The 26015-nt window shown below is 38.7% G+C and overlaps 2 protein-coding genes across 7 annotated transcripts in view; both read right to left on the bottom strand.

Moving 5' to 3' along the window:
- Positions 1–26015, bottom strand: part of LOC128693175 (gamma-tubulin complex component 6) — a 464079-nt gene that overhangs the window by 437781 nt on the left and 283 nt on the right. The window lies entirely within an intron of this gene.
- Positions 1721–25739, bottom strand: Atg9 (autophagy-related protein 9). The gene is made up of 2 exons (XM_053783028.2): positions 24577–25739; positions 1721–4033 (listed from the first exon to the last, which is right to left on the bottom strand). Exons 1-2 carry the CDS (start codon positions 25183–25185, stop codon positions 2201–2203), a joined length of 2442 nt encoding a protein of 813 aa, XP_053639003.1. The 5' UTR covers positions 25186–25739; the 3' UTR covers positions 1721–2200.

Below are 26015 nucleotides of genomic sequence, written 5' to 3' on the forward strand. Positions count from 1 at the left end.
TTATAAATTCAAAATTTTCATGAGTTTAGTAAGCCTTTATGTATCATTTTCCTATGGTTTCATTTAAAGTGGTATATACATATACCTAGTTCTATTCTTCCTTCGAAGTTCTTGAAAGGATGATGACAACAACATCGATGTTTTGCATTTTACCAATCTATGGTGTTGGTCGTTGCAAGAGCACAAAATCATCTTTCAATGGGCCCTAACAAGGGTAGGCTGTTTTCACCAGGGATATTAAATAAAATTATGAATGAATATGATATACAGTAAATGTGCAAGGTATTGTTCTGGGTATCTAGTTTAATCTTTACTGAACCAGTAGTATTTCAGCCACCACTTGGTTAAAACTGTATCTGTTTACTACATATAGCCTACTAATGGTACTCCATTAAAAATCTTGTGTTGAAATCCTTCTTATTTAATGCTGGAAAAAAAAACTACTCATAAAATTTTAAACTGTACAGTAAAATCCCACCTACAAAAATAATAGTAAATCTTGATATAGTGAAAAGACCCCCTACGAAATGGATTTTAGATGGAATGAATAAAATGTTTTACTGGGGAAATGCTTGATGCAAAAGTCAGTCTGCTGCATAAGATTTTATCTGTTAGCAGTAAGCTCTCCATACAATGGACTGTCTGTTGCACCCTGGTTTTGTCCAGTAGCAATAGTGTGCATGTCTGCTCCATACAATGGACCACAAATGTTGCGCTGGGCATTTCAATGCAACAGATTTTCATTTAAGTGGAAACCCCATCCTCAATTCAATTATTATACTAAGGTTTCACTGTACATATAATACTGTATAACATTTTAGCTTGGATTTTTGGAATGAGATTGTTTTACCAAAGAGGGAGCACTTGGAGAAATGAGAGGTAATCCGGCTCAATCCAAGGAAAGGATGGTCAGATCCATTTCCCTAGATCAAGAGCCTTTCGTTGGCAACAAGGAGCCTTCCTTGAAGGAATGAGATAATGTAGCATTTCTTAAATGCACCCCAGAAGGGAGGTTCCTTGATGCTGGTGAGGGGCTCTTGATCTAGGGAACTGGATCTGTTCTCCAGTTCCCTGAATTAAGCCTGAATACCTTCCACATCCCCCCCACAGGTGCTGTATAATCCAACAGGTTTTGTGCTTCCCCCTTGATAATAATAATAAAATTCTATATGCAGTATATGCATATATACCTCTGAAGAACTTCGAGAGTTTTACTACTCTCGGAGCCCGGCCGTGGGCCAGCCTCATCTGGTGCTTGCCTGGTCAAGCACCAGATGAGGAGACCCCCTGCCCCACATATCCATCACAGCCTGGCTGATCAGGCACCTGGTGAAGATACTTGTCCAGTTTCCTCTTGAAGGCTTCTACACTTGTTCCAGCTGTGTTTCTGATATCTTCTGGTAAGATGTTGAATAGTCTGGGACCCTGGATGTTGATACAGTGTTCCCTTATTGTCCCCACCACACCCCTGCTCCTCACTAGGTTTATTTTACACTTCCATATCTCTCACTCCAGTATGTTAGTACTGTATTATACAGTACTATTAAATTACTATGAACTACTGTACATAAAATCCTAATTTTGATCAGGAATTTTGAATATCCATTAGCAAAACTTTTTACATGACACCTCTTAGCACAAATTTCTCAGTTTCCAAAATTTGTGCATTTTTGTCCACTCCCTCTATTAATGGATATGGGAAAGTTGAAGATACAATGCAATCATAGAATCATTTATTCAAATTATTTACAAAGAAAACAGCATTTTCACAAAGCATTACTGAAAAACAGACTTCAAAATTCATTCACACGCATATAATGATATCAATGCACAAAAATTATGATCAATGTAATTTTAAGAAAATACAAAATTCTTATTTTATGATACATTTTATACACAATAAAAGTCTTCAAGTTTATTATCATTTACAAACAACTGTCACAAAGTTAAAAATTCAATTTTTTTTTTCAACTTAATTTTAAGAAGCCAAATCTGCTGGGCTAGTTTATTACATTTTCCTGTTTATTAAACAGAAGATAATAGATATTTCTCAAAACTTGCAAATATTGTGCCCAACAGTTTGGCATTTGAGTTATTGCAGAGCCAGAGCCAGCCTTTCAAACCCCTGCTGGTGCTACAACTATTCTGGCCAAGCATAAAATCCACACTGTGAACTACAGTATTTAAGTATTCAGCTCATTCAAGGGTCAGCTAACAATGGAGTCTTCTCTTGTGCACGCTGGAATGACACTGAAGGTGCAGCTTCACTGTCTGGAGGAGGCCTGCCCTGGAAAGGAACAGAGTGGAAAACTCCAGCTTGAGGACCCTGGGATACTGAAGGATTGTGTGGGGTGTCAGTGTACATGGCCCGGTGGCGGTGTCGCTGATGCAGCTCATGCAGATACAATGTACTGAGACTCATGTTTACAGCAGTGAGATCCTGAGGAAGTGGCGCCATTAAACTTCGACCAATAATTGATGAAGGGCCAATAGTACTAGGGGCAAGAACTGGATCAATAATGGGACCTGAAGTCATGGTACTTGTCCCGAGTGGACCCTCTACACTTGATCCCATTTGCTGTATGGATGATAATATTCCACCACTGGGACCATTGCGGGAACCTTCAACACGTGAAATCCTACCCCGCAGACCTATGGGTGGCCAGTAGGATTGTTGAAGCTGCCCACCAATCTGAGGTCCACCCATCATCCAGGGAGGGCGGAACATGCTAGTAGCTACCATACCAAGGCCATCACACGACAGAGAGTTCAAGGAAGAGAAGAGAGCATTTTCTTCCTGTAGTGTTGTTAGAGCATTCATATCTCTCTGAACTTGTGTTTTTAGAGCAGTAATAAAAGCAGAGGATTCTTTTGGAGGTCTCCATTTGGGATTTGTCATTGTGAAGTGAATGAGAGAAAGCTCAGTTTTGCCACCATCTGTCGTCATACCAGGTTTACTTGAGCTGTCTGGTTGGTTGAGGTCCTCTGACAGAACATCTGGCTGCCATGTTGGACTACCATGTCTTCTAACGTCCATTTGGGCGAAGGAGCAAACATCACCAACCCCAACAACTTCTACTGTAAAATTGCGATAGAAATCTACAATGTCTAAAGCTTTGAAACGCAGCCTGAAGATGAGAATGAGAGGGGTAATTATGGGTGACACTAATTCTTCCACTATGTGCACAGCTTTGTACTGGAATAGTTGAGAGAACTCCTGACGAACCCTGGATGTATGAGCCTTTTCTCTCCAGTGATCTGGGAGGTAATGCACCTCTGCCAAAACCCTCCTCAATAACAGTTCTGGGCAGAATACCAGATTTTCAGCAGGGATAAAGCCACGACATCCAGCAAGAACTGCCCCTAAAATAGTCATAAATGTCAACACATGTTCAACTTGTAAAACATCCTCATCATATATGCTCAAACCTGCCAAGACAACAAATAATGCCCCACATGCAAATGCAACATGTTTAGCAACTACAGCCATGATAGGAGAAGAAAAAATTGTCATGTATTGTGATGCAGCTTTATAGCCCCTGTTAAGACGTGCTGTCATCTCATGATCAAGTTCATTAAAATGCCGTAGGTACACTTCCCCATAATGAGACCAACGACGACTTCCCAAGCTACCAGGTTCACGTTTTATCATTTCTGCATAATTGAAGAGAGAATAGAGGAACTGGAAAATAAATATTAAAGGTGAGAGGACAAGATTTGCAATGCCAACATAGAGAAATCTTTTACTAAGTTCCTCTGCCAGCTCTTGTCGTTTCTCCAGTCTCTTATATTCATCACTTAAGTGCCAGTTGTTCTTAAATGGTGCCCATGGTCCCCAAAAAAGTAGCATTTCTATGTTGTAGCGCAGGCCTTTTGTGAGAAAGACCATTTCTCCAGAGAAGGGCATCTCAAACTTAAGTGGAATTATTTCTTTGTTGACCATTGCATTAAAGTAGTTGGTGAAGCGAAGAATTCTATGGTATATATCCAACTCTGTCAAAACTTCCTTGTGGATACACATACGCTGCTCAACCTGAAAACAAATTTAAGAAAACAAATTTTGAAAGAAAACAGTTGCTTATTTCAAACCTATCATTATCTAAATTAATTACTGAATATATATACTTTATATACACATACACAGTCAAGTAAATTATACACACACTATGAAGAAGGGTTGAGAATTATTTTAATGGTCTAGTTATAAACAATGAACAAAAATCAACCATCTACATAATGATCCATGTGGTCTTTAATGGGAAAACAAATAAAAATATACAGTAGATGTTGCAACTAGAGGGGTAAAAAAAAAGCTGAATGAAAGATACAATAATTTTAAGTGAATGGGAATGAAGTTTAACCCTTTGACTGTTTTCGACGTATAAATACGTCTTACGAGCCAATGTTTCTGACGTATATATACTCAATAATTCTAGCAGCTTCAAATCAAGCGGGAGAAAGCTGGTAGGCCCACATGTGAGAGAATGGGCCTGTGTGGTCAGTGTGCACCACATAAAAAAAATCCTGCAGCACACATTGCGTAATGAGAAAAAAAAAACTGATCGTTTTTTTGGAATAAAACGCAGACTTTGAGGTGTATTTTCGTATAGTATTTATCGTTGTATTTGCGTTTTCATGGTCTTAGGTGATAAAATGGAAAACATATTACAGAAATAGAGATGATTTTCATTACTTTGACGATGAAAACGACCTTGAAACTGAGCTCAAAGTAGCGGAAATGTTCGATTTTTACCAATGTTCAGGAGTAAATAAATCACACCACACGTCCAATACACGTCAACTGGGGAGTCTAATATTCTTTCACTAGTGCACTGATATTATTTATATCATTTTTACAATAATGCAGTAGTCTGCATAACAGTAAATTTTTTATTTTTTTTGTATGAATAAAAAATCAAAATAGAAAGCAATAATAATATAAGAGGGGCCTAGAGATGTGACTAATGAACAGAGCATATGTTATTTTAGTGCCACGAATGTCTACCTCGTTTATTCTGGACCCTATTTTGAAATTGGCATCTTTTTTAGTTTGCGTGAAATTGGCCAAATTGCCAATTTCTGACCACCATATTGGGTAGTCCAAATTAGTAAATGGGAGGTTTCTTGTACTCAGCTGATAGATAAAATGGAGTTCTAAAGAAATAGCTATGAGTTTGGTCAACTGGAACAATGGAATTGGCTGAAAATAGGGCTCAAAGTCGGCGAAATCGCCGATATGCATATGTCGCCGAGACAGCTAACTTTGCAGGAGCATAATTCCATGAGTTTTCGACCAAATTTCAAACTTTTGGTGTCATTACCATCGGGAAAAGATTCTCTATCATTTCAAAAGAAAAAAATTTGTTTTTTTTTTCAAAAATTGAGCGACATAGAATGACTGTTTCAGGCCCCTCTCTGAAACTGTCAAAGGGTTAAAGGTACTGCAGATAAATTAGCATGAAGAGAGGTTCATAGCTACAGGAGCAGAGCTATACTTGTGGTGCCCAGTTTTCAGTATTTAGTATGGTAGAACTTTAACCACAAAACTGTTGACCACGTAGGTTTACATCAGTGGGATCAATGTCAGTAATACCGATTCAAACAAATCGTAGCATCCTCAAATTTGCTGAGCAGCAAATTTTGGCCTAGACATGAGAGAATGAGTATGGTAGGTGAATGCAGAATAAAACAAATTCTGTCCCATGCACTGCATGATGGGAACAGCTAATCTCTTACCCTGCTTTTGGGTTAAAATAGCAAATTTAAGAGTGGTTTTCATGGTTTTATTAGTTATTTCTGGGTTTCAATAGAAACTGGAAGGCATAATTGAGAAATGAACAAGATTTTGTTTAGTTTAAGACTGGAAATGGCCTGAAATAGGCTTCAAAATGGTGAGAAATGGCTGATTTTGCGAGTTTTTTTTTTTTATCTAAGGAAAGGGTAGTTCCCCTTACATCATGCCAGTCTGCTCTATGGATTTTTACTATGTAAGCTTCAATTACTGGGATGGCCTTCATGATAAAATATTCTAGGTTATGGTTTATTTGCCATGAAAGAGGAAAAAAATCTTCTATTTGTGTGACAATGGCTTCAAAATGGAGAAGCGAGTATTTAAGATTGGCTTGGTTTAGTGGCTGGAATGCCTACAGTTTTTGTTTTGGACCGATTTTAAATCTGAGTTTGTTGAAAATACACGTATTGCAAAACTCGCCCCAGTACCAAATTCTGGGTGCTTATACAGTATTCTGATCACAGAATTGATGAAGAGAAAATGGTTAGTGGTGCACTGAGGAGTCTGTGGAGACAAAGAAAGTTATCCATGGAAGCAAAGAGGGAAATGTATGAGAGTATAGTTATACCAATGCTCTTATATAGGTGTGAAGCATGGGTCATAGATGTTGCAACAAGGAGAAAGCTGGAGGCAGTGGAGATGTCATGTCTGAGGGCAATGTGCATTGTGAATATAATGCAGAGAATCTGTAGTTTGGAAATTAGGAGGAGGTGCAGGGTTACTAAAAGTGTTATCCAGAGGGCTGAGGAAGGGTTGTTGAGGTGGTTGGGACATTTAGAGAAGATGGAATGAAACAGAACAACTTGGAGAGTGTAGAAATCTGTAGTGGAAGGAAGGCGGGGTAGAGATCGGCCTAGAAAGGTTGGAGGGAGGGAGGTAAAGGAGGTTTTGCGTATGAGGGTCTTGGACTTCCAGCAAGCATGCATTAAGCATGTTAGATAGGAGTGGAGATGAATGGTATTTATGACTTGACATCATGCTGTTGGAGTGTGGGAAATGTAACATTTAAGAAGGAATTTAGGGAAAACTGGTTAGCTGGACTTGAGTCCTGGAGGTGGGAAGTACAGTTCCTGCCCTCTGAAGGAGAGAATGTTGATACATTGCAGTTTCTTAACTGTAGCGTAGGCACACCTCTGGCAAGACGAAGATGGAGTGAATGATGAAGATGAAAGTGTTTCTTATTTTATGGGTCATTCTGCCCTGGTGGGAATCAGGGTGTTTGAGCTGTTGAAAAGTAGTTAATTTAGACACTACAGCCTGGTCAATCAGGAATACTACAATTTTCCTTGAGGTCAAAGCCAGAGGCAGCATCTCACTACATCTCAACAACACAACCTCCCACATGTTATTACAGTATATATTATTTTCCATGGTTATTACTTTTTCAAATTCATTATTCTTTGATATATTTTCATTTGGCAGCTGTAGGTATGGAATTTCCATTTTTGGCAACAAAATGTTATGAAAATGTAGATTCTGGTGTAATAATGTTTACATTTACTAACGGGACCAGTTTACAATGTATTCCATAATTTTTGTTATTTCTTGGCACTGACTTTATTAATTCCGTCCCCTTTGAACATCGTGAATTTTGGAAATCAGCGATTTTTTTTCCGTCAAAATGTTGGCTTGATTTTAGTGATCTGGCTTAGAAATCAGCGGTCGTATGAAATGCCTCCTGTGTGTGTTTATGCTGCTGTATATACAGTATGTTATACTTTTCAAACAATGTACTGATAACATCATTAGTGAAAGCACTTTATTGTATACAATAGGTGGCAATTCATACATTGTGCATGATATGGGTCTTTTGGGTCACGAGCTACGGGAAAATGTAAAACATTAGAAAAACCTCAGAAAAAATGTAGCAATTGCTGATATTGCTGTCAGCAATATCATATTTTGTTAAGTACTGATTGGAAAAACTTTCTTTGTATCTTATTAGCACTGGAAAAGTGTGCTCTTTTTTCTGAAAATCTCTAACATTGTCAGCACTTAATTTCAGGGATCCCAACAGTGAAAGGGTGATGTCAGTGTGCAGACTTTTTTTTTTTTTTTACAAAAATCAATTTTACAGGCTAAGAGACATTATCCTACCACAGTTCATTTCAAAGCCCAGCCCTATCCAAGGAACCTTCTTTAAGAGGATTACAGTGGACCCCCGGATTATGTCATCATCAGAATAAGTAATTTTTTTTGTCAAAATAGTATTGGCTCGGTGATCGTCACTGAACTCTGAGTAAATCATTCGTCTGGAATGTGTCCGTGCGGCCTGAGAGGCCCGGACACTCCATGTACAGCCAGTGTGCCATTGTTTACCAGCCAGTGAGGACAATCCCATGTGTTCATGCAATACATTTTGTATTATTCCATTCTTTTTAGTGCTTGTAACTGCTAAATAAGCCACCATGGGCCCCAAAGAAAGCTTCTAGTGCCAGCCCTTTGGTAAAGAGGGTGAGAAACATGATAGAATTCAAGAAAGAGATCATTGCAAAATATTAAAGTGGAGTGTGTCACCGAGCTGGCCAGGTTGTATAACAAACTCCATACAACCATCGCTTCTATCCTGGCCAAGAAAAAGGAAATCAAGCAAGCTGTTGTTGCAAAAGGTGCAAATATGCTTACAAAACAGAGATCGCAAATACTGGAAGATGTGGAGGCTTTGTTGCTGGTGTGGATCAATGAGAAACAATTATCAGGAGATAGCGTTATACAGTCAATATTATGTGAAAAGGCAAAGCAGTTGCACTATGATCTCGTAAAGAAAATGCCTGGAACTAGTGCTGATATTGGTGAATTTAAGGCCAGCAAAGGCTGGTTTGAAATTTAAGAAGTGTAGTGGCATACACAGTGTGATAAGGCATGGTGAGGCTGCCAGTTCTGACAAAAAAGTGGCTGAAAAATATGTTCAGGACTTCAAGGGGTACGTAGAAGCTGAAAAATTCAAACCCCAACAAGTGTTCAATTGTGATGAAACAGGCCTCTTTTGGAAGAAAATGCCAGAGGACCTAAATTACTCAGGAGGAAAAGGCACTTCCAGGACACAAGCCTGTGAAAGACAGGCTAACTCTCATGTTTTGTAGTAATGCTAGTGGGGATTTCAAATTGAAGCCTTTACTGGTGTATCACTGAAAATCCCAGTGTTCAAAAAAAAGTGTCGTCAAGAGTAAATTGTGTTTGATGTGGAAGGCAAACAGTAAGGCATTTGGGCCCAGTGTGAAAAAATACCTCCTGGAAAAGAAATTGGAACTCAAGTGCCTCCTGGTAATGGACAATGCTCCTGCTCATCCTTCAGACTTGGAAGAGCAAATGGTGCAGGAGTTTTGTTTCAAAGTGAAGTTCTTGCCCCCTCCCATTTCAAATTTCAAATTTCCAAAAACTGTACACCAAAGCAGTGTTTCAAAAGTGCTTTGAAGTGACCTCAGGCAATGAACTGACCCTAAGAGAATTCTGGAAAGATCATTTCAGTATCCTCAGTTGCATAACCCTTATAGGTAAGGCTTGAGAGGGAGTGACTTGCAGGACTTTTAACTCTGCTTGGAGAAAATTTTGGCCACAATGTGTACAAGAGAGGGATTTTTAAGGGTTTGGGGCTGACCCTGAGGAGCCTATGCCAGTTGTGGAATCTATTGTGGCATTGGGGAATTCCATGGGGTTGGATGTGAGTTTGGAGGATGTGGAAGAGTTGGTGGAGGACCACGAAGAAGAGCTAAGCACTACAGAGCTGCACGACCTTCATCTGCAACGGCAACAGACCACAGCTCAGGAAATTGCTTCAGAGGAGGAGGATGAGAGATGGAGGAAGGCACCTTCTTCAAAGATTAAGGACATTTGTACAATGTGGACAAAGATGCAAACATTTATGGATGAACATCACCCTGAAAGCTGCTGCAGGCTGTGTTGGCAACATGTACACTGACAATGTTGTGCCCCATTTTAGGGAAGTTTTAACCCTTTAACTGTTTTGGCCATATACAGTGGACCCTTGCCTAACGAACGCATCGCATAACTTTAAATCCGCCTAGCGATACATTTTAATGCAAAAATTTTGCCTCGGCTAGTGCTAAAAAACTCGCTCAATGCAATTTGTTCAAGACGCGTCCACGTGTGGCCTGAGTCCGCCTCACTTGTTCCGTGGGTGCCAGTGTATACAAGCCAGCCACCGCGGTCGCTTCCAAGCATACAATCGGAACATTTCATATTATCACAGCCTTTTTAGTGATTGCACCTGTGAAATAAGTCACCATGGGCCCCAAGAAAGCTTCTAGTGCCAACCCTACAGCAAAAAGAGTGAGAATTACTATGGATATGAAGAAAGAGATCATTCCTAAGTATGAAAGTGGAGTGCGTGTCTCCGAGCTGGCCAGGTTGTACACAAAACCCCAATCAACCATCGCTACTATTGTGGCCAAGAAAACGGCAATCAAGGAAACTGTTCTTGCCAAAGGTGCAACTTTGTTTTCGAAACAGAGATCGCAGGTGATAGAAGATGTTGAGAGACTGTTACTGGTGTGGATAAACGAAAAACAGATAGCAGGAGATAGCATCTCTCAAGCGATCATATGTGAAAAGGCTAGGAAGTTGCATGACGATTTAATTAGAAAAATGCCTGCAACTAGTGATGATGTGAGTGAATTTAAGGCCAGCAAAGGTTGGTTTGAGAGATTTAACCCTTAACCCCTTCAGGGTCCAAGGCCCAAATCTGAAGTGGTGCCCCAGTGTCCAAGAATTTAAAAAAAAAAATTGTTATTTTTTCTTATGAAATGGTAGAGAATCTTTTTGTGAAGGTAATAAAACAAAAAGTACGAAATTTGATGGAAAATTGACGAAATTATGCTCTCGCAAATTTTGACGTGTCAGCGATATTTATGAATTGGCGATTTTGCCGACTTTGACTCCCATTTTAGGCCAATTACATTATTCTAGTCAACCAAATTCTTAGCTATTTCACTAGTATTACTTCTATTCTATCGATTGAGCACAAGAAATAGCCAAGTCAACTGTTTCAACTACAAATTTAAGTGATCGGAAATTGTTAATTTGGCCAATTTAACACAAAGTTCAAAATATTCCAATTTCAAAATAGGGTCCAGAATAAACAATGTAGGTATTCCTGGAACTAAACTAACATTTCCTCTGTTCATTAGTTACGTTTTGAGGCTTTACAAATAAATTCCATTTTGATTTTTTATTCACATAATGAATTTTTATTCACACCAAAAAATAGAAGATTTACTGTTATGCAATACTGTAATAATTGTATAAATATCATCACCATACTTGTGAATGCATATTAGACCCACCAGCTGGCGTGTATTAGACGTGTGAGGTCGTTTGTTAACTCTTGAATATCGGCAAAAATTTAACATTTCTACTACTTTGAGCTCAGTTTCAAGCCATTTCCAGTGCTAAAACCAATCAAAATCATCTCTATTTCTGTAATATGTCTTCCATTCTATCAAATGAGACCAAGAAATCGCAAATAGAACTATAAAAAACATACGAAAAAACACCGCAGTCGCTGTTTTAATCGAAAAATCATGATTTCAGTTTTTTTCTCTCATTATACACAGTGTGCTGCAGGATCTGTTTTATGTGGTGCACACATACCACATAGATGCATTCTCTCATATCTAGGCCCAAATGTACCACTCACAGTTTATCAGAGTGAGCTGAGCTCATGACGTAGATCTACGGTTTGGACCCTGAACGTAAAGCCGTAGATCTACGGGACGGACCCTCAAAGGGTTAAACGGTCCAAACAGATCGACGTTCAAATTCGTAGTGCTACAAAAGTAGATCTACTTTTTTTTTACATATTTTCAAATGTAAAACAAAAAAGAAGATCTACGTTTTTTTACATATTTTCAGATGTTGAAAAAATGTATGTATACGTTTGGACTGTTTAAGGGTTAAGAATCATAGTGGCATACATAGTGTGATAAGGCATGGTGAGGCTGCCAGTTCGGACCAAAAAGCGGCTGAAAAATATGTGCAGGAATTCAAGGAGTACATAGACAGTGAAGGACTGAAACCTGAACAAGTGTTTAATTGTGACGAAACAGGCCTGTTTTGGAAGAAAATGCCAAACAGGACCTACATTACTCAGGAGGAAAAGGCACTCCCAGGACATAAGCCTATGAAAGACAGGCTTACTCTGTTGATGTGTGCCAATGCTAGTGGTGATTGCAAAGTGAAGCCTTTATTGGCGTATCACTCTGAAACTCCCAGTGTGTTCAGGAAAAACAATGTCCTCAAGGCTAATTTGTGTGTGCTGTGGAGGGCAAACAGTAAGGCATGGGTCACTAGGGACTTTTTCTATGACTGGTTACACCATGCATTTGCCTCCACTGTGAAAAATTACCTAATTGAAAAGAAATTAAGACCTTAAGTGCCTCCTGGTATTAGACAATGCTCCTGGTTATCCTTCAGACGTGGCAGAGCGACTTTCTGCGGAAATGAGCTTCATTAAGGTCAAGTTTTTGCCTCCTAATACCACTCCTCTCCTGCAGCCCATGGACCAGCAGGTCATTTCCAACTTCAAGAAACTGTACACAAAAGCTATGTTTGAAAGGTGCTTTGTAGTGACCTCAGAAACTCAATTGACTCTAAGAGAGTTTTGGAGAGATCACTTAGCATCCTCAATTGTGTAAACATTATAGGTAAGGCTTGGGAGGAAGTGACTAAGAGGACCTTGAACCCTGCTTGGAAGAAACTGTGGCCAGAATGTGTAGACGAAAGGGATTTTGAAGAGTTTGAGGCTAACCCTGCGAATCCTATACCAGTTGAGGAATCCATCACGGCATTGGGGAAGTCCTTGGGGTTGGAGGTTAGTGGGGAGGATGTGGAAGAGTTGGTGGAGGAGGACAAAGAAGAACTAACCACTGATGAGCTGCTAGATCATCTTCAACAGCAAGAGGCCACACATGAGGAAGATGCTTCGGAGGAGGGGATAGAGAAATTGAGGAAGTTGCCTACTTCAAAGATTAACCCTTTGAGGGTCGACAGGCACTCTCCAAGACTCATTCTCAGGGTCGGCCAAATTTATTTATATATATATATATATATATATATATATATATATATATATATATATATATATATATATATATATAAAATTCTCTTAGGAAAAGATAGAGAACTTTTTTCCTGATCATAATGACACCAAAAGTTTGAAATTAGATGGAAAACTTACGGAATTATGCTCTCGCGAAGTTAACGGTCTCGGCGATGTTTACGCATGGGCGATTTTGCCCACTTTGAGCCCCATTTTCGGCCAATTCCACTGTACTAGTCGGCAAAAAGCATGAATATTTCGCTACAACTCCATTTTTTATATCGAATGAGTGCAAAAAACCACCCATTTATCAATTTCAACTATCCAGTACAGTGGTCAGAATTTAGCAATTTTGTCAATTTCACACAAATTTCAAAAGATGCCAATTTCCGAATAGGGTCCAGAATAAACAAGAAAGATGTGATGAATGGTTTGAAAAACCGACAAGTTGAAGATTGAGACACTTATGCAGCATATGGGAATCTTTATTCAGGAAACGTTTCGCCACACAGTGGCTTCATCAGTCCAATACAAAGAGGAAGGCGTAAGGAGAGGAGGAGTATGAGGTAATCAGTCCCTCAGCCTGGAGTTGATGTGTTCAGTCCATCAATCTTGTAGAATGTACATTCTACAAGATTGATGGACTGAACACATCAACTCCAGGCTGAGGGACTGATTACCTCATACTCCTCCTCTCCTTACGCCTTCCTCTTTGTATTGGACTGATGAAGCCACTGTGGCGAAACGTTTCCTGAATAAAGATTCCCATATGCTGCATAAGTGTCTCAATCTTCAAACAAGAAAGATATTCCTGGCACTAAAATGACATTTCCTCTGTTCATTAGTCATGTCTCAAGGCCCCTCTTATATTCTTTTGCTTTCCACTTTTTTTTATACTGTGCACACTGACCACATAGACCCATTCTTTCATATGTAGGCCTACCAGCTTTCTCCCACTAGATTTGAGGGCGCTAGAATTTAGGCGTACTAGTACGTCAAAAACCCTGGGTCGTAAGCCGTACTAGTACGGCCGAAACCCTCAAAGGGTTAAGGAAATGTGTGCAATGTGGCTTAAAGTGCAAACCTTTTTTTGATGAAAATCACCCTCGCACAGCTATTGCAAGCTGTGCTGGTGACTATTACACTGACAATGTTGTGAAACACTTTAGAATGTCATAAAGGAACGGGAGGTACAGGCCTCTATGGACAGATATGTTGTGCAACAGAGGTCCAGTGACTCTCAAGCTGGTCCTAGTGGCATTAAAAGAAGAAGGGAAGTAACCCCAGAAAAGGACTTGCCACCTCAAGTCCTAATGGAAGGGGATTCCCCTTCTAAACATTAACACCATCCACAGTCTCCCCTCCTCCCATCCCATCAATCATCACCAGATCTTCAATAAAGGTAAGTGTCATGTAACTGTGCATGTCTTCTTCAGTTTGTGTGTATTAAAATTAATATTTCATTTGGTAAAAATTTTTTTTGTTCATACTTTGGGGTGTCAGGAACAGATTAATTTGATTTCCATTATTTCTTATGGGGAAAATTAATTCGCCTAACAATAATTTCGCCTAATGTTGAGCTCTCAGGAACGGATTAATAGCATTAGGCGAGGGTCCACTGTATATAAATCTTATGAGCCAGTGTTTTGGACATACAGTGGACCCTCAAGTTTCGGCAGCATCGACTTTCGTGAAATCCGACTTTCGGCAAGTTTTTTCAGCAAAATTTGGCCTCGCGGTTCGTGATTAGAATCGTGATTCGGCGACCGTCCGGTACCCGTCCGCCCGTTACCGCGCAGACAAAGCCAGTCTCCCACGCCATTCACGCTCAGTGTGCCATTGTTTACTAACACGTGACCATCACCCCGCGGGTTCATACGTAATAATCCATTGTTTTTTGTGATTGCAACTGCTAAATAAGTCACCATGGGCCCAAGGAAAGCTAGTGCAAGCCCTTTGTTAAAGAAAGTGAGGAACAGGATCAAATTCAAGAAGGAAATCATTGAAAAATATGAGAGTGGAGTGCGTGTTACAGAGCTTGCCAGGATGTATGGCAAACCCCATTCAGCCATCACTTCAATCGTGGCGAAAGGAAAGGAAATAAAGTGTTCTGTTGTTGCAAAAGGGGTAGATATGCTGACAAAAAGGAGATCACAAATCCTCAAAGAAGTGGAGAGGTTATTGTTGGTGTGGATTACCGAAAAACAGTTAGCAGGAGATAGTGTTACTCAGTCGATAATATGTGAAAAGGCAAGGCAGTTGCATGACGATCTTGTAAAGAGAATGCCTGCAACAAGTGGTGATGCTTGTGATTTTAAGGCCAGCAAAGGTTGGTTTGAGAGATTTAAGAAGTGTAGTGGCATTCACAGTGTGATAAGGCATGGTGAGGCTGCCAGTTCTGACAAAATTGTAGCTGAGAAGTTTGTACAGGAGTTTAAGGAGTGCATAGACACTGGAGAATTCAAACCCCAACAAGTGTTTAATTGTGACGAAACAGGCCTCTTTTGGAAGAAAATGCCAAAGAGGACCTACATCACGCAGGAGGAAACGGCACTCCCAGGACAAGCCTATGAAGGATAGGCTTACTCTCATGTTTTGTAGTAATGCTAGTGGGGATTTTAAAGTGAAGCCTTTACTGGTGTATCACCCTGAAAATCCCAGAGTGTTCAAGAAAAACAATGTCGCCAAGAGTAATTTGTGTGTGATGTGGAAGGTTAACAGTAAGGCATGGGTCACAAGGGATATTTTCCTAGACTGGTTTAATGAAGTGTTTGATCCCAATGTGAAGAAATATCTCCTGGAAAATAAACTGTCACTCAAGTGCCTCCTGGCAATGGACAATGCTCCTGCTCATCCTCCAGACTTGGAAGAGCAAATAGTGGAGGAGTTTAGTTTCATCACGGTGAAGTTCTTGCCCCCTAATACAACTCCTCTCCTCCAGCCCATGGACCAGCAGGTCATTTCAAACTTCAAAAAACTACACAAAAGCAGTGTTTCAAAAGTGCTTTGAAGTGACTTCAGCCACAGAAGTGACCCTAAGAGAGTTCTGGAAAGATCACTTTAATATCCTCCACTGCATAAACCTTATAGGTAAGTCTTGGGAGGGAGTGACTTCCAGGACTTTGAACTCTGGTTGGAGAAAATTGTGGCCAGAATGTGTAGAAGAGAGGGATTTTGAAGGGTTTGGGGCTGACCCTAGGGAGCCTATGCCAGTTGTGGAATCTATTGTGGCATAGGGGATGTCCCTGGGGTTGGAGGTGAGTGGTGAGGATGTGGAAGAGTTGGTGGAGGACCACAGGGAAGAGCTAACCACTGAAGAGCTGCAAGAGCTTCATCTGCAACAGCAACAGATCACAGCTCAGGAAACTGCTGCAGAGGAGGAGGAGGAAGAGAGATGGAGGGAGGTGCCTTCTTCAAAGATTAAGGACATTTGTGCAAAGTGGACTGAAGTGCAAACATTTATGGATGAACTTCACCCTAACAAAGCTGTTGTAGGCCATATTGGCAACATGTACAATGACAGTGTTGTGTCCCATTTCAGACAAATCTTAAAGAAACGCCAGAAACAGAGCTCTCTGGACAGATATTTTGTGCGACAGGGTTCCAGTGACTCAAGTTGTTCCCAGTGCCAGTGTCTTTAAAAAACAAAGAAGGGAAGTAACCCCAGATAAGGACTTCGTACCTGAAGTCCTAAAGGAAGGAGATTCTCCTTCCAAACAATAGTGTACACCTTCCTCCTATCCCCTCCTCCCGTCTTCCATCCACCCAGAAGTCTTAAGTAAAGGCAAGTGTAATGTTATTATTATTTTTTATATGCATGTACTTGATTTCTCATTGTTTTCAGTATGTAAATCTTTATTTAATTAAAAAAAAAAAAATTTTATTTTAATATTTTTGGGTGTATGGAACGGATTAATTTTATTTTCATTATTTCTCATGGGGAAAATGGTTTCACCATTCGGCAAATTCGACTTTCGGCAGGCTCTCTGAAACGGATTAATCACGAAACTCGGGGGTCCACTGTATATATACTCAATAATTCTAGCGGCTTCAAATAAAGAAAGAGAAAGCTGGTAGGCCCACATGTGAGAGAATGGGTCTGTGTGGTCATTGTGCACTGTATAAAAAAATCCTGCAGCATGCAGTGCATGAGAAAAAAAACTCCCGACTGTGTTTTTGGATTAAAATGCAGACTTTGAGGTGTATTTTCCTATAGTATTTTTGGTTGTATTCTCGTTTTCTTGGTCTCATTTGATAGAAGAGAAAACATATTACAGAAGTAGAGATGATTTTGATTAGTTTCATGATGAGAACTACCTTGAAATTGAGCTCAAAATAGTGGAAATGTTCGATTTTTACCAATGTTCAAGAGTAAGCATATCACACCACACGTCTAATACACATCAGCTGGGGTGTCTAATTTTCTTTCACTAGTGCAGATATTATTTATACCCTTTTTACAATAATGCAGTAGTCTGCATAACAGTAAATCTTCTATTTTTTGTGTGAATAAAAAATCAAAATAGAAAGCAAGAATGTAAGAGAGGGGCCTGGAGACGTGACTAATGAACAGAGGATATGTCATTTTAGTATCAAGAGCGTCTGTCTGCATTGTTTATTCTGGACTCCATTTTGAAATTGGCATCTTTTTTAATTTGCGTGAAATTGGCCAAATTGCTAATTTCTGACCACTTTATTGGGTAGTCGAAATTGGTAAATTGGCAGTTTCTTGTACTCGACTGATAGAAAAAATGGAGTTCTAAAGAAATACCTATGAGCTGGGTCAACTGGAACAATGGAATTGGCTGAAAATAGGGCTCAAAGTCAGCGGAATCGCCGATGCGTATATATCGCCGAGATTGCTAGCTTCGCGGGAGCGTAATTCTGTAAATTTTCGATCAAATTTTGTACTTCTGGTGTCATTACCATCGGGAAAATATTCTCTATCATTTCACAAGAAGAAATTGTTTTTTTTTTTTTCCCCAAAATTTTTCGACACCAGGAGACACTTCAGGATTTGGGTTGCAACAGTCAAAGGGTTAAAGAAAAGCCAGAAACAAACCTCTCTGGAACACTTTTTTGAGCATCAGGGGTTCAGAGACTCTCACGCTGGTCCTAGTGGCATTAAAAAACAAAGGGAAGTAACACCAGAAAAGGACTTGGTACCTGAAGTCTTTATGGAGGGATATTCCCCCTCCAAACAATAGTACACCTCCATCCTCTCCCCTCCTCCCGTCTCATCACTCATCAGTAAGTCTTCAATAAAAGTATCATTTTAGTAATGTTTTATTCTGCATGTCTCATTGTTTTCTGTGTAGGGAAATGTATATTTCTTGTAAAAATTTTTATTTTTTTTTTTTTAATACTTTCGGGTGTCAGGAACTGATTAATTGGATTTCTATTATATCTTTCAGGAACTGATTAATTGGATTTCTATTATATCTTGTGGGGAAAATTAATTTGGAATTAGTCAGATTCGGGTTTAGACACTCTCTCTGGAACGGACTAATTACGAAAACCGGGGGTCCACTGTACTTGGATGAATAATACAATTATGATGGAGATGGGGTTCTACTGGGACCACATTTCATGCAATGTTGATCTTTATGCATATTCTGACTTTATTCCCATACCTGTCAGCATTATGCCTCTACATCCAACTATTATACTGGACTCACTGCTTACAAGTGAAACATCTGGTGCCCTTCAATCAATTTACGTAACAATGTAGACAAGACTACTAGACTACTGTTTGGTAATTTGCAAAGTATTATATTTGGTGTGCTGGTTACACTAATATGGGTTTCTGTATACACTTGATTTTTGTAAACTGCTGACCCTTCTTAGGGGTTGTGTTGATATTGGCAATAGATTTTTATGTAATGCACAGGCACAGCCACTCTCAAAATACAAATACAAATCATTTTGTTCTTTTCTGCAGTATACAGGTAATATAGTTTACATGTAATGAAATATTGTTGGGCACAAAGAAAGCCACTAACAAGACCCCTATGGAGTTGGCGTTTCCCCATGAAAATAATAATACACATGGATTCCTAATATATCACACATTCTTAACAAATAAAAATTTACATTCCTTGTCACTAATGTGTTATGTACTACAGGTTGGTCATCACTAATCCGGCAATCAGTAATCCAGTTTCATCGGTAATCTGGTGCTAATTTCAGCTAGCACAACTTCAAATTTCCAGAGTTGCCACACCAACCTGCCGCTACTGTTTGGTGGCGTTACTTGCTGCACAAATCAATCCAATTTCTTTTTCTCCATATATTGTTATAACCTGCTCACTTTTAGCCATAGCCATGGTTCCAACGAATAAAAAAAAGGCTTCTCATTGTGCAAAGCACATACACTGTCCACTGTCCATAAAAGATAAGGTGACTCTGAAGCCACTGTCAATCACCATGAGCTCAGCTCACTCTTATAAGCTGTGACCGGTAAATTTGGGCCTACATATGAGAGAATAGGTCTGTGTTGTAAGTGTGCACTATATAAAAGAATCCTGCAGCATGCAGTGCATAATGAAAAAAAACTGCGACCTTGTTATGGTGTAAACCCGACTTTGCGGTGTATTATAGTATGGTTTGTATTGTTTTATTCTTGTTTTTTTTGTCTCATTTGATAGAATGGAAGATATATTACAGAAATAGATATTATTTTGATTAGTTTATGCTAGAAAGTACCTAAAAATTGAGCTCAAAATAGTGGAAATGTTTGATTTTTGCTGATGTTCAAAAGGGTTAACAAATGACATCACCGTCCAATACGTGTCTAACCGATAGGCAGTCACAAATAGGGTGACATTATTTATACAATTATTACAATAATGCAGTAATCTGTATAACAGTAAATCTATTTTTGTGTGAATAAAAATTAAAAATGGAAAGCAAGCATAATATCAGAGGGGCCTGGAGATGTGACTAATGAACAGAGAAAATGTTATTTTAGTGCTAGGAATGTCTGCATTGTTTACCCTGGACCCAATTTTGAAACTGGCATCTCTTGAAATTTGTGTGAAATTGGCCAAATTACCAATTTCTGACCATTTTATTGGGTAGTTGAAATAGGTGAATGGGCAGTTTCTCGTACTAAATCGACAGAATAGAAGGAATACTAGCGAAATAGCTATGAGTTTGGTAGACTGGAAGAATGGAATGGGTAAAAAGTAGGGCGCAAGCTGGTGAAATTGCATATGCGCAAACATCGCTGTTGGGTTAAATGTATTCTAACCTAACCACTCTAAACGGGCAAAATCACTAATCCGACACCCTACAGGTCCCAATGATGCCGGATTAGTAATGGCCAACCTGTATGTATTTATTATTGTGTCATTCCATTTTACATGCAGCTGCAAGGAACAGCAGTCTAATTACTCTGATTCGGTAAAAGTCTTTAGAATTATATACACATAGTACAGGCATATTTTGGGGAGGCTCTATGTCATCCTTAATTTACCATACATTTAAGTTAACTATCAAAATTTCTACATTCTACTGTTTCATAATTTACTGCTTACACCTGCACTCATATTATAGCATACATTCTACCGTTTCATAATTTACTGCTTACACCTGCACTCATATTATAGCATATAGAAACTAAAATATTATAATTGTGGAAGCATTTCAGAATGACCAGCATGTTTGAGAAAATGCATACTTATACATCCATGATAAAATTATGCTTCCTATTCCCAGAGGCAAACAATGAACCAAAAATTTTTCATAAAAAATTGTTCACAAAATTTTACATTCAATTATTTCTTGGTATCCATTGACATCACTGAATTTCCAAGTTACTGACATTAATGAGTTTTTCAAGTGTCAAGCTTGGTGACTTGGTAAAATACAGTGGAAAGTTTTCTAACAAATTAATATCAATGTACAGTAGGGCCCCGCTTCTCGGCGTTTTGCCTTATGACGTTCCGCTAATGTGGCAATCTCGGATTATGACCAAAACTTTCTATACAGCAAGTGGTCTTTCAAATACAGCGTGGGCCACCCTGTTTGTTTACATTCTCCATGAGCACATCTTTCTATTATGTAATAATAATCACTCTTGGGCACATTAAACGTCTTATTTTACGTTAATATAGACATTTTAATTAATCCATCTATTATATTTTCTTCAAAATTATATAAGAAACACGTTACATAACATATAAACATTTCGTTTATACACTAAGGAGGTGTGGTAGCCAGGTGGAGGGAAAACATTACGTCACTCCCCTTAATACATAACTATTCTGTTTACAATTCTCGGCATGAATTATTCATTACTTCTCCCTTTGTTTATGATGGCATCTAAAGGTAGTTGTTAGAAACGATTAAACTCAGTGAACATGGTATGTCGATGGTAATATGACTTTGGGCCACATTAAATATCGTGTAGCTATGTAACCCAGGCAGACTACATACCTACATTATTATTATAACTGATAATTATATGTATGTGTACCTGTACCTAAGTAAGCTTACACTCTGTGCTGGCATGCAGGTACACATTAAAATCACTAAGAGTGTCTTATTAGTCTTGAAGATGCCATATTAATGATAATAATAACACAATAATAATCATTCTAAGGAGCACTAAATATCATACAAAATGTTAATGAAGACATTTTGCTTAATCCATCTAAATACACCCCACAGTAGAATAAATTAACAAATATGAGATGTGGTAGCCAGGCAACTTGTAGGACTTGTGACGAAAACCAGACGCATTCATCTGGTTTGTTTACAATATATCTGGGTGGGATGGGGAGGGCTGCCCTTCCTGGCTACCCATACTTCCCAACCTGACTACATGCAAATAAAATTCGCCTCTCACCCTACATTAAGACTACAAATATTTTAAGGTAATCAATGAGTGTACTATATATGCATTTTATCACTCTAGGGAGCTTAATGTTGTAGTAGGTATAAGTGGCCAGGCAGGATGCCATACCTCCCACACGACTTTCTACAAATAAATACTTTTCACCTCTCACCCTACATTAAGACCATTAACCCTTAAGATCTACGTTTTTTCAACATTTGAAAGTATGTAAAAAATGTAGATCCTCTTTTTTCTTTTTTACATTTGAAAAAGTGTAAAAAAACTTTGATCTACGTTTTTTTTGTTATATTTGAAAATATGTTAAAAAACACAGATCTACTTTTGGAGCACTACGCATGTGAACGTAAATTTGTTTGGACAGTTTAACCCTTTCAGGGTCCAGAGGCCAAATTTCAAAGTGTGCACCAGGGTCCAAGAATTTTCAAAAAATAATTTTGTTATTTTTTCTTATGAAATGATAGAGAATCTTTTTCTGAAGGTAATAAAACAAAAAAAACTACGAAATTTGATGGAAAATTGACGAAATTATGCTCTCGTGAATTTTCATGTGTCAGCGATATTTACCAATCGGCGATTTTGCCGACTTTGACTCCCATTTTAGGCCAATTACATCATTCCAGTCAACCAAATTCTTAGCTATTTCACGAGTATTACTTCTATTCTATTGATTGAGCACAAGAAATCGCCAAGTCAACTGTTTCAACTACAAAATAAAGTGATCGGAAATTGGTAATTTGGCCAATTTAACACAAAGTTCAAAATACAGTGGACCCCCGGTTAACGATATTTTTTCACTCCAGAAGTATGTTCAGGTGCCAGTACTGACCGAATTTGTTCCCATAAGAAATATTGTGAAGTAGATTAGTCCATTTCAGACCCCCAAACATACACGTACAAACGCACTTACATAAATACACTTACATAATTGGTCACATTCGGAGGTAATCGTTATGCGGGGGTCCACTGTATTCCAATTTCAAAATAAGGTCCAGATTAAACAATGTAGGAATTCCTGGCACTAAACTAATATTTCCGCTGTTCATTAGTTACGTTTTGAGGCTTTACAAATGAATTACATTATTTTTTATTCACAATGAATTTTTATTCAAACCAAAAAATAGAAGATTTACTGTTATGCAATATTGTAATAATTGTATAAATATCATCACCACATTTGTGAATGTATATTAGACCCACCAGCTGGCGTGTACTAGACGTGTGAGGTCGTTTGTTTACTCTTGAACATCAGCAAAAATTTAAAATTTCCGCTACTTTCAGCTCAGTTTCAAGTCATTTCCAGTGCTAAAACCAATCAAAATCATCTCTATTTCTGTAATATGTCTTCCATTCTATCAAATGAGACCAAGAAATCGCAAATACAACTGTAAAAAACATACGAAAAAACACTGCAAAGTAGCTGTTTTAATCGAAAATCACGGTCTCAGTTCTTTTCTCTCGTTATACACTGTGTGCTGCAGGATTTGTTTTATGTGGTGCACACATATCACATAGATGTTTTCTCTCATATCTAGGCCCAAATTTACCACTCACAGCTTATCAGAGTGAGCTGAGCTCATGGCGTAGATCTACGGTTTGGACCCTGAACGTAAAGCCGTAGATCTACGGCACGGACCCTGAAAGGGTTAAGACTACAAATATTTTGAGGTAAATAATGAGTGTACTGTGTGTGTATTTTATTTTTAATGCCTAGTTCTATTGCTAACTTAATAAATGTTAGTGGCATTTATATGCATTTATAAATGGAAAAAAACGGAGTTCTGCTTTCCGGCAGTAGTCTGGAACCTAACCTGCCACATAAGTGGGGCCCTACTGTATTTTCATGTAGAACAGAGATTCAGTTAGGCTAAGTTAAGTTATGAGAGTGCTTGCTGACAGTATATTTATACATGGGTTATCTTTCTCCTAGCAGAAAAGCATCAGACTTCTGATCAATTGGTGACCTGGGAAAGTCTGAGACATCCCAGAGATTTCTTGTTGTCTATTTAATTTTATTAAATAATTCTCAACCCTCCTTTTAGCACATTTATAGTAATTTAACTAACTTCATTTACATTAATTTATTCGCATTAAACACTACACTACTATACTTTGTTATCCTCTCAAAGATATTGTACTACCCAGACAAATATTACATTGAATAATGATGTTCAGTTTAATTTCATAAGATGCAAAAACCAGTTAAGGAAAAAGCTAGTCTCAAACTGTTATATCTGAGAGCACTTCTTTAACAATTTCAGGATAAATGCAAGCATTATTTAACTACAGTGCACAGCTGGAGACACTGCATATCTTAGCTAAACCGATTCTGCTATAATTAAAAAATCAATATAAATTATTGTGAATTTTAACACAGGGCAACTTATGATTAGTGATTTTTTTTATTGCTTATCATATCAATTTAGTTGAGTCACAAAGCACTAGAAGCCTGAGTGCAGCAATCTTTGGCATTTGAAGGTAGTACAGTAGCTATAGTTTTAACATGACATGGATTTTGCTATATGATATGAAATTTATTGAACAATGCCTAAACACAAAGGATGTGTATTTGTCCAGAAGCCAAGTAATGAAGAGTTTGCTGAAAGCTATTTAGATAGCAAATCGTGTCATTACAATTTTGCGAGTCAATGGGTAGTGACCAGTTTATAGGTTACGACAGTCAAGGTTAGATTAAAAATGTTATTTAAAATAAATGAAAATGGCACATGTGGCAATGAGTCAATATCTAAGTACTTCTGAGTACCCAGCTGTCAGACAAATAACATTAGCCAATCACAAAATATTATCTGGGTAGTATACATTTTTAGCAAGGCTCATTTACACAGGACAAAAATCAGGAATATTTCCTACCTGCACTTCCATCACTCTCTGCTCCACTTCTTCCCATGTAATATTGCCAAGGTCATTGTCGTGGATGCCCAGTGCCTTGTTGAAGAAGAGCTTGATTTCCCAGAATTGGAAGAGGGTGAAGCCAGCGTGGACAAGACGAAGCAGCCAGATTACCACTGATAGTACAATGATGAAAACCAATAACCAGTTGAAGTGTTCCAAACATTCATCACAAGTGCGTATAGCATCAAGCAGTGTTATTTTGTCTGTCGCATTAAAATTTTTTGGAGATCTGTTTCTGAATAGAATATCGTAGTCTACACAAGTAAACAGGAAGGAGGTGAATACAACTACAAATATAAACTGAACAAGTTCGAATAACTGTTGCAGCATCATACACAGCATCCCATGGTTTTGATGATATTGATACACCCGTGTGAAGAAGGAATCCAAATCTTCCAGGTGGTTCCACCTTGACTTGCTGGACTTGGGAACAACGTGAAATACCATACTGGTGTGTGTATCTGGGGAGAGATCATCATCTCTCTCCCCATCCTCTCCTCTAGAAATTCCATCTCTGTCACTCGCCCCTCCTAAGGGCTGGTAGCTTGTCTGGAAATTCTGAGACATGATGGAGTATCAGCACATGCACGTACGAGTTAATTATCACGCCAATCATTCATAGATCCAATTAACCGCTTAGTTGATGGTTACCACGTTCCAATCAGCTGATTACCCAAACAGGTACAAGCTCGTCTAGTTTAACGACACCACTAACTCTATTCTTCACCTCCCAGCTCCTCCGCCTCTTCTCGTTCTTCACATCTTGGCTGCCTCTTGGCACTATCTACTACATGCTAAGTGTCTCTGTACAATGGGGTGTCTATAAAGAGAGAACTACGCATGTAAACTGGAGAATTGCGTTTCATTCTCCCCCAGTTCGTGTCTCACCAACTGTTCTAACATCGCTCTCTCATGGCCTTCACCTAACTTGCCTTTGTCTTCACTTTCTCATTTATTCTCCAATATAGCAGCATCAACGGTCAAATACTGCCTTCCGTGCGGAGGGAAGACATTTTCATTGCTGGGCAAAAATGTCAAAATGACGGACAGGTGAATAATTTAAGAGAATAAATGTATTATGTTGATGGCGTACGTGAGTAGCACTTGGCAACCCTCGCTCGTCTCGGCTCACCCAAACAATGACATCATTTATCTACATCATCTCCTAACATTAAATATTCTCCATTATCACATCCATTAGCTAAATTATCATTATATAAATAAGGTAATGGACAAATTTATATCACATACCCCTGAAATACTAACGATAACCCCTTAACACGTCATAATTATTTTTGAAAGGTTTTTGGCCATAATTCAGCACAAATTTAACCAATAACCAAGCCGATATATTTATAGCACACGTACAAGCTTTTCATGCCATACAAAAGCCCCAC

The sequence above is a fragment of the Cherax quadricarinatus genome, chromosome 28 (genome assembly GCF_038502225.1).
Source record: "Cherax quadricarinatus isolate ZL_2023a chromosome 28, ASM3850222v1, whole genome shotgun sequence".
Lineage (NCBI taxonomy): Eukaryota > Metazoa > Arthropoda > Malacostraca > Decapoda > Parastacidae > Cherax > Cherax quadricarinatus.

What these genes read in the sequence shown, in the direction of transcription:
- Atg9 (XM_053783028.2), bottom strand. Translation starts at nt 25,185, where the DNA reads ATGTCTCAGAATTTCCAGACAAGCTACCAGCCCTTAGGAGGGGCGAGT. An exon ending in AGAGAGTGATGGAAGTGCAG is followed by an intron (nt 4,034 to 24,576) that starts GTAGGAAATATT and finishes ATTTGTTTTCAG; the next exon opens with GTTGAGCAGCGTATGTGTAT.